The following is a 9,879-nucleotide window of genomic DNA, read 5'->3' as shown; positions in this document are numbered from 1 at the left end:
GAGGACGAACCCTGGAACGAGCGGTGTCCGATTTCGAAGGGTGGGCGCGTGCGAGGAGAGAGAGAGAGATAGACGGCAAGAGAAAGAAAATAAGGCAGCCTCCCGCTCGACACCCATGCGCATCAAGAGGCTATAGCGATTTTGGGAGGCACGAGGGAGTCGCTCGCAGCGGGGTGCTCGCGATACCTTTTGCGGACTCGAGACATATCGAACATTATTAAAAGTACATAAACACCACGAGGTAAAAGCCGAGTTATGGCCTCGAGGGCTTGCTTGTGAATTAAAGAGATTACCGACGACGAAACGACCAAAGAGGAGAGCCGAAGATAAAGAGAGTCATCGAAGATGTTACCATGTTTCGCGCATATGTCTCTCTTTTCTTCTTCCTCGTAATTTTCTGAGAGAAAGTAGACGTTTTCTTGACCGATCGAAGAACTCGATTCCATATCGAGTTCTCCAATCCCAAAGCCTACACGAGCTCGTGCTGACGCAAAAAAAGCGACGGTATTAATCTCGTTGTTCTCCTGGCTCTTGTTCGAGTCGGCTCGTCGAGGGAGCCTCCTCGAGGACGGCCAGGGAGGTCGCCGCGTATGAAAATCCAACAAAAGGAAGACCAGACCGCAGCGTTGTCTCGCACTTGTCCCCTTGTCTTCTCGTTCGTGTCGGCCGTCCACCCACGATCTCGGGAATATGGATGCGAGCATTTAGCCGGCAGGACACGCTCCTCTCCCGGCCGACTAGGTACGTCGCTTTTACATGCGTGTCCACGATAACGCGACACGCCAACGACACGCTTACCTCCTAAGTACGAGGCTACGGGACGATTCGAGCACCACCCACGTCGTAGATCGCTCCATATATTTATACATATATACACATATATATATATATATATATATATATATATATATATAGATAGATAGATAGATAGATAGATAGATATACGTGTGTCTATGTGTATAAGGAATAATAATTGTCATTCTTTTATTCGGACGCGCTCGCAAGTCGCGTGTCTTTGTCGTGCTGTGCTCTGCCAGTTCAGGTGGCAGGGATGAGTCGCGTGTCGCGATCGGCCGTTAACGCGTCATTAACGATTTATTGCTACTCCGTGAGGATAGTTAAACGAGTTTTTCCCGTTTCTTTTTTTTTTTCCTTTTTCCTTTTTCTTTTTTTTCTTTCTCTTCAAAGCGCTTTAATAGTTCATTCATCGACGACGCGTCGTATGTATTATGAAGTTTATGCGTAATAAAGCATCGCTACAGTATCCTTGCGAAAACTGAAAGCAGGACCGTCGAACTTTTCCTAAAGAAAAAAAAGGTGAAAAGGTAATAGCTATGGTGTTGGCTCGAACGATGGAAGAGCATTAAATTATCGTTATTGATTCGTAATTATCGGGAAATAACTCAATAAAGGGCCTGTGGATTACGGTGCGGCCCATCAATAAAATATCAATTTCGATAATAGCCGTCTCGCTTGGTCGAGCACCGCTGCACGAACGAGAGGTAGAGAGAGAGAGAGAGAGAGAGAGAGAGAGAGAGAGAGAGAGAGGATAAAGAGAAGGGAACGGAAAGGGCCAGAGCCAAAGGGCGATTTTGACGCCTCTCTTTCGCGGCGGCCTTGCCGCGTAATTACGAATCTCGCGGAACGCGGCGGTGGGTCCGAACAGGGCCTAAAGCTCTCTTTCCCTTTCCTTTCCTCCGTTCCCTTTAGCTCTCCTCGAATCTTTTCTACGTTCGTCCTGTGGATTTTACGTAAGTCTCGTGGTAGCGATATCCGGTGACTGGACGAATCTGACTGGTCGATGAGAGGGATAAAAAATTGCTTGTACTCCTTCCTTCCTGGGTCTTCTACTCGAACGCTCTCCTCGAGATCGTCCTCTTTTGTTAGGCAAACGTCGGCGACCACCGACAATGCTCCCGCGATCGAGCGATTCGAATCGAGTCGTACTTCTCTCGTCGATTAGCTTTCGATCGAAGACGATTTCGTTGCTAACGAAGCGGAATGAAAGAGCTTATAGTCCGAACGGAAATCCCTCCTCGAGAGATCGACTCGATTGCGTCACGTTAATTAATCGATTTCATTTTCTCCTTGCCATCGTCGTCCGCCTCGCTCTTTAACGCGATGTAACAACGTTGCGAAACGTTTTTTTTTCTTTTCTTTTCTTTTCTTTTCTTTTCTTTTCCTTTTTTCTTTTCTTTGTTTCTTTCTTTTTTTTTCTTTTTTTTTTTCTTCTTTTTTTTTGTAGACCATCGCGATCGGAAAAGAAAAAGTTTAACAAATTCCGTACGAATCGTGCGATGGTGCGTTCACCGTGAAAGCAACCATTAAATTTTTCATTCCTCGTTCCTTTCCGCTCGAATGGTAGCGGAGTATCTCGGAAAGAACGCAGCCAGAATTCCCAGGCACCAAGGGCGTCAGTCTGTGTACATTAATTACGGGCGTAATCTCTGGGTCCGAAGCATAAAGAGAGAAAGCGAAGGAAGCAACGGCAACAGCAACGGCAACGGCGATATGGGTGTTCTTACCCGGCCGATGGCTTCCTGGTGAGAGTTGCTACTCATGCCGCGTAATGCAGCCGAGCCACGTAATTTTTCCTTGCCCTTGTCGTCGCCCTCCTTCTTCTTCTTCTTCTTCTTCTTCTTCTTCTTCTTCTTCTTCTTCTTCTTCTTCCTTTTCTTCGAGTCGCTTCTTTTCATCGTTCTCTCCTTTCATCCTGCAAAGGCGCAAATTCGTAAGTTTCTCTCTTATCTAAAGAATGGCGTTAGCGTCAAAGTCGAGACGCTTTGTTCTCCGAAGGATCGAATTCTCTCCGTGAATCAAATAGTGAGAACAAAGAGATTGTGGATACCCCCTAAAGCCGCTGATCCAAGGAGAGTAGGTATATGCTAATTTACCAGGAATCGCTCTTCTTCTTTCTCGTACAACGTCGGACAGAAGAATGAGTCGAGTTCTCGAATGACCAGGTGGTCTCGTCTTTGCGCACTGGTACGAGTACCTCCTTCCTCTTCCTCTTCGTCTTCTTCGCGAAGTTCCCTTCGCGAAGTTCCGTTCGCAACGTCGACGTGCTCCGAAACCCTTTGGAAATGGAACATTTCCAAAGACTAGTCGGCGTCTAGTCGACGTAAAGGGAAAAAAGCTAAAAGGTCGTCCAGCGAAATCGAGTAAAAAATCGGACTAGCGATGATTCACGAAGACCACCGTAGACGATCGTGAACGCGCCGAGAAAGAGTCTTTGTTTTGACGCCTCGATGAATTCTGCTCGAGTGGACGCGAGATATTTCCAATATCGTAAAACCATTAATTATCGTAGTCTCTTGGTGTCGGCCGACCGGCCCACGAATCCTCCTTTGCTGGCTACTTAGGTGGCCGCCGGCGCCCGAATGATGTATTTTAGGCTTTTTGTTCGACATTAATAATAACGTCGCTCCTCTTCGGCGTTTGTGAAATAAGAGGATGTTGCTTCCTCTCCAGGTATACGTCTTTGATTCTCTATCGCTTTCTCTCCCCTTCCGCCTTCCCTCTACCTGCCATAATGTTAATCGTGTCTCGCTCTATTTGTTTATATCCCACTTTCACTCGACACAGAGAAAATTGTCTCGTTCTTGCGTCTATTTCTTGTGACTCGAGTCAAAGGTTTTCGGAATTTCTTCTTTTTCTTTCGTTTTTTCTTTTTCTTCTTTTTTTTTTGTTTTTTCTTTTTTTGTTCTTTTTCTTTTTTTTGTTTTTTCCCTCCTTTTCTTCGGAAAAACCGTGTGTTATCTCGTAATACCCTTTCGTCGTACATGTGTCGTAAAGCGCAACGATCGAATTGGATGCGGCCAGGAATAAGAGCGAATAAGGACAGGATAAGAAGGCGAAAAAGGAAGGAAGGGCCGAGCGTGTGTGTTTTTCGAATGAAAGGGAATCGGATCGTTGATTTTCCTGGCGGTACCTCAGTGATTCGTCACGGTGCTCGTGACGTTCCCCGCGACGTACCCATAATACGTCTTCCTATGCGACCACCCCTGTTACTCTCGCTCTCCTAAAATTAAGTCATTCATCCTGCGCGAGCACGGAAAAAAGTAATGAGCTTCTCGTAAGGGGGAACCATACGAAGGACTCTCGGTACCTTTGACGGTGGTGAGTCCATTTGGTCGCTTTCTTCCCGTGGGATTGACGCACGAGATCTTTCGAGGTGGTCTCTTATCGAGTTCTTTCCGAAGATTCGTCGGATAAGGCTAAGGCTTCGGACCTTGGACGTGTGCAGTCTCTTAGAAAAGGAATCTCGTGTCGTCGACGCGTGGAAACACGGTTCCAGGGAGTCCGCGATTTCGTACCCCTACGTTCCCACAGTCGAAGAGGACGCGGATTCCGCGAGAGATTCTCTTTGCTCGCACGCCCGTGCGGAATATGGGGGGGAGGAGCTGGACCGACCTGAACCGAGCTTGGACCGAGCCGACCGTCGAGGATCGCGAGGGGCAGAGAGAAAGAGAGAGAGAGAGAGACGGAGAGAGAGAGAGAGAGAGAGAGAGAGAGAGAGAGAGAGAGAGAGAGAGAGTGGTAAGGAGGATGAAGAAGAGGGAGAGAAGAACGTGGGCCCTTATAACATGCCAAAACACCGATAATTCGACGGTGTGGTCCCAAACGTCAGCCGATATTCTTTCCCACGGAGAAGCTGCGAGGAAGAGGGGAGAGAGAGTCAGAGAGAGAGAGAGAGAGAGAGAGAGAGAGAGAGAAGGTCCGCGCGAGGACAACCCGTAGAACCCGCCAAAAGAGATTCCTGCCATTCCGCCAGTGTATGTTCGACGACGGCCCACCTTCTCTCCTCAATCGCAAAAACGATAAATTAGTTGATTTACGCGCGCTCCTTTTTTTATCGGGGATAATTCTCATCCGAAGGACGGCCGAGTGCGCGCGTTCAAAAGACCTAGAGAGAGAGAGAGAGAGAGAGGGAGAAAGGGAGAGAAAAAGATGCTCTTGATCGTAGCCATCTTCCGCCTCGGTCACTTTGGCGACCGCCTCTTTTGCGTCCTTCCTCGTCATCGTCTTTTGCTTCTGCTTCTTCTTCTTCTTATCCTTTTCTCTCTTCCTCGTGGCCGAACGTCATTACGTAGCTTACCTTTTTCCACAAACTTTTTGTCTCTTCGATCGCTCGAGAATCCCTCGCAAATTAAAAATTCTCTTTTTTAAATTAACAACGAATATAATTGAGGGATCTTCTGAAAAAAGTTCGTTTCTTGAAAGATCCCTGCGGTTTGTGCCGTTTCGCGCGTACCGGCGATAGCGATCCGGTAAAGGCGACGAAAACATTTAGAGGTTATGAGAGGCCTCGGCACGATAAAATCAGGGCGGGCCAAAGAAAAGAGTGGACTGGTGCGGAAAGGAGGCACGGAAGAAGGCGCAGAACGACGCGCCGGATCGCACGCGGCGGGCATCCTTGATGGGACGGCAGACGCATTCGGAGTTGATCTCTCGTCGTGGGACGGCTCGATCGTCAACCCCCAGTCACGAATTTCGTATTCGTCCGGCATAATGGCACGAAGTGGTCCGTCCGTGCCAGCGACAACTTCTCCAACATTTCTTTTCTTCGTTTTTTCCTTTTTTCTTATTTTTTCTTTTTTTTTCACTTTTTTCTTCTCTCTCTCTCTCTGTCTCAAAAAAAAAAAAAAAAAAAAAGAAAAAAAAAACAAAAAGGAAAAGAAAAAAAAATATGCAAACGAGACGTGTCTTCTTCCTTATTTCGTTATTCAACTCGTCGAGTTCGATCGATTCGAAATTAATCCCTAAGGTATCGTCGTAAAACGACTATACGAATGAAAATGTTGACAATGTTTTTTGTCGCAATATATCCGCGAGGAGGTAGGCAAGCGTAAAGGTTAGGACCCGATGCCGAGGATCGCTCGAGGATGCGTGACGGTATGCGTAATAATAGTAAAACCGAATGAAAGGCATAGGGCGGTGTCGGCGTTGGTCTTCTGCTTTTTCGAGGGCGAGAGGACGCTGCTGGACGATGGTGGTGGTGGCGATGGTAGCAGCGATGGTAGCGACGATGGTAGCGAAGGGCTGCGCGTGTTCCGAGATCAAAGCAGCCGCCGTGAGAAGTGGCCCGACTGGCCGAGATTTTTGTCTTCTCCTGAATGCTCGATCTCTGGACGAGGCTCGTCTTTACCTCGGACTAGAACAGTCTCTCTTAGCTCGTGGCAAGAATTTGTTTTAGTATCGCGCCTTAGTCATGCGCCGACCCCTGCTAACAATTTCTGCGTTGGATAAGAATTAGCCCGACTTCCTCGAGTCTCGGAATGCACTTAGAGTTGGAAATACCAAACGGCAGGACCGACGGCCGTGTCCACGATCGAATCGGAGGTAGATACAACAACGGAGAAGGAATATCGTGCACGCGCAGTCTTTGGAGGTGAAACGATATTGAAATGGAGAAAAAGGATTAGAAAGGAAAAGGAAAAGTTTGTTGGTAAGAGTGTCGGAAGCATTAGCGTGGATCCCTGTTTGTACACGGTCGGAATTCTTTTATCCCGAGCAAGGATTCCTGCGGGATTCCTCGGTCGTTATCATCGCGTGCAGCACGGGGCAAGGTGGGGAGGATCGCTGCGCGGCGAACGCTCGTGAGAGAGTAGCTGCCAGCGAACAGGCAAACAGAGAGAGAGAGAGAGAGAGAGAGAGAGAGAGAGAGAGAGAGAGAGAGAGAGAGAGAGAGGGAAAGAACGCGACGAGGAAAGAACGAGGAGAGAAAGAGGAGAGAGTCGAACCAGTCTCCACGGGTTAGGGGCCTCCCACGATATTCCTCGGAGGAATTATGAAGTCGTCCAGCTGGAGAACCAGTTGGCCATATTTCGCGTCGTTACATCGATGTGCGCGCATCGTGTAATGGGAAAATATTGAATGGTTCTACGACATTGCCCCGAGGGAGGGCCAAAGATCGAGAGAGGTTCGTAGATCTCGTCACGAAGATCCGCGATCTCGAAACATTCTCCGACTTCGAAAGCGCATATTTCGCTTTATCGAGTCCTTCTAGGAGAAGAATTTATCCGCTAGAAAGGAATTGAAATAAGTTAGAGGATTGTATAAATATAGAGATTGTACGTTTCATTTACATCGTTTATTCGTCGATATCTTTATTCGTATAAATTAGGATTAATAATAATAATAATTAATACATCTATTATGCACATTATTGAAATCACCATTTTCTCGATTGAAAGGTAAGAAGAAGAAAAGAAGAAGGAAAAAAAATATAGGCCAAAGTATTCGACACTGGTAATGATTTTCTTAAATTTAAAATCAAGAGAAGAGGATCCGCAAGAAATAACTTATCGACCGGTTTGGATTACGAGCCTAAGGATTATTTACAATGGTAGCTTCACGCATATTTTATAATACTTTTTTAAAAACCTTTAGGATCGTACTCCGTCTATGTACAGACACGCACGCACGCACGCACACATACATACATACATACATACATACATACATACACGCAGCGTAGACGTACAGATAGACGCGTTCGGCTTTAGCGCGCGCGTCAATAAAAAATAAGAAAAGAAGGGGAATAAAGAGGTCGTTGAAAATAAATAAACGGATTGTTATTGTTTTCCTCGTAAAAGCTCGCGCAGGCATTCGGAATAACTTCGTCGTCCTTATCGTCTAATCTCTAATCCTGTATTTACAAACGAAACGCAACCTCGATCGTCGACATTTAATGTCTTCGATAAGATGGATCGAGAATCGCTCGAGAACGATCCTGGGCATTTGGAGTCAGTCTTTAATAGATCGCAAATAAATATATAGTTAAGAGTTTAGATCGTGTCGCGTAATACTGAGGAGGAGGCGGAGGAGAATGGAGGAGGAGGAGCCTCGACATTCGAGCTTCTCGAGAGACTCGGAATGTCCTTCACCAGGAAGGAATCGGTCCTTTAGAGGGAAAGAGAGTAAGCTAGCAGAGATATTCTCTTTCTCGTGTATTCTTTTCTCGGCATTTGCCCGGAAAGCGATAATTTCGTAATACGAAGAGCTCTCTCTCTCTCTCTCTTTCTCTCTCTCTCGCTCTCTCGCTCTCTCTCTCTCGCTTTCTCTCTCTGTCTCTCTTTACAAACACGTGTGTATCGTCTTCTTCCTCCAGCAGTGTTGACACTTGACTTCGCAACACCAGTGGAAGATACACGCGCACCTTTCCATCACCGTCACTTCCTGAGTCTTGTAACCTCTTCCGCAACACATGAGATCGCAACCGTCGACACCGATGCTGGTGTCGTTGCATTGTCTGCCGTGCGTACCAAGAATTCCGAGTTTCGGATTCTTCTCACAGAACGGCGGGGAAGGATCCAAGTAGACGAGGTCCTCGGGCTCCGGTGGTTTGTGTTCAGGATTGTACGGTTTAAGTTGGAAATTGTAACGATGACGACGTCCAAGACCATCTCGGTGCCCATGAACCGAATTGCTCGCAGAGTTGCTCACGATAGCGTTGCTATTGCCTCGTACTCGATCCGAATTGCTAACCATCACTCTGGATGCTCCGTCGAAGCGATCCTTCAAATTGTCGCCGACCACGCGAAAGTTGGGTAGTCTCATCCAGCAGGTCTTTACCGCGCAGGAACCGGACATGCCGTGGCACTTGCACTCTTGTCGCATCTCCGAGAATACGTGCTGCAACAGAACGAATCGTCGAGCCATCTCTCTCTCTCTCTCTCTCTCTCTAGGGTGCGCGCGCGCGCTCACGTGAAGCTACTATCGCGCTGCGTTTCTCCTTGGAAGCGCGGCATTCCAAAGCGGTCAACGAAAAGGATATCGCGATATTCGAATAAAAGAAATGAGAAGGTGGGTGCGACTGAGAGGCGAGTCGGCACCAAAAGACTCGAAAACCCAAATGGATATTATAAGAGTTTCGATAAGGCACGCGCGGTAAATTTCGCACTGTTACGATAGGAATAAAGTCGTGGAGAATGTAGATAAATTCCACTTTCGCTAATTCACAGAAGCTTTCATTGACATAAAGTTAAGTCTTTATAGATTATCTCATTGGAATTAGAAAGTCCAAGAGTCCGGATTTAATTATCGATAGAAATAAGAGAGACTTACCGCTCGACCGGCCTCGTTGTTGTGGAGGTTCATTTTCTCCCGGAGATTTCGGCCGCGTTCTCCGGTATCGACGAACTCGCGGGAAAACTTGATGCCGTATCCGATGTTGTCCGAACACCCACCCCATTCCCAGTCTCGAACGGCAGAGGGTGCGCGCGATTGGTGGGTATAGTCGCATGAACATGACTGGATGCTGCCCTCGCTGCATGCTCTCGCGATGCTATGAGTCACAGCTGCGCTCATGATGGCGTAGATGAAGGCGGTCTCTCGGCATCCTGCGAATCGTGTAAAATCGTCCATGTTCCTTGAATGATCTTCGCTTTTCCTATATTTTTCCGTCTTTTATCGGTAATAGAGAGAGAGAGAGAGAGAGAGAGAGAGAGAAGGAGAAGAACCAGGACAAAACTTTTGCCGGCGCGTTTAGTCGCGTGGGAGTCGCGAGCGCCGATGTCGGCGAACGTCTCAATTCCCCGTAGGGGACTACCTGCACGAGAGGGCCGGTCGCAGGTGGAAGGAGCTGCGGGAGAAAAGGAGACGAAAGAACCAGAGAGAAAGAGAGAGAGAGAGAGAGAGAGAGAGAGAGAGGAGGCAACGCGACCTTTACCCTGAGTGGGCTGACCCTCGAGCACCTCGACCTTATCTGCATAAGATACAAGCACCTGTTGCCAGCATATAAGATGCCGGCACCTTTGTGCCGCTGAAGACGTCTTGAGGAAGAGAGCGAGACTCTCTTCTCTCAACGGGTGGCCCAATGAACGATCGACCAAATCGTTCGATCTTCGGACGTAGGGGAATTATTGAAAATTACAC

General features: G+C 47.5%; 1 protein-coding gene across 1 annotated transcript in view; it reads right to left on the bottom strand.

Annotated features, from left to right (window-relative positions):
• Nucleotides 1–7,185: 7,185 nt before the first annotated feature.
• wg (Wnt family member 1 wingless) overlaps nt 7,186–9,879 on the bottom strand; it is a 28,374-nt gene continuing 25,680 nt past the window's right edge. Inside the window, exons 3-4 of the mRNA XM_035862608.2 lie at nt 9,070–9,344; nt 7,186–8,637 (exon numbers count right to left, since the gene is read on the bottom strand). Coding sequence (XP_035718501.1) covers nt 8,080–8,637; nt 9,070–9,344 — 833 coding nt within the window. The 3' untranslated portion in view covers nt 7,186–8,079. The remainder of the gene's footprint in view (nt 8,638–9,069; nt 9,345–9,879) is intronic.

This window comes from Vespa mandarinia, chromosome 9 (assembly GCF_050613455.1).
Source record: "Vespa mandarinia isolate Hongniang chromosome 9, ASM5061345v1, whole genome shotgun sequence".
Lineage (NCBI taxonomy): Eukaryota > Metazoa > Arthropoda > Insecta > Hymenoptera > Vespidae > Vespa > Vespa mandarinia.
This window is presented reverse-complemented; position numbering and strand designations above follow the sequence as displayed.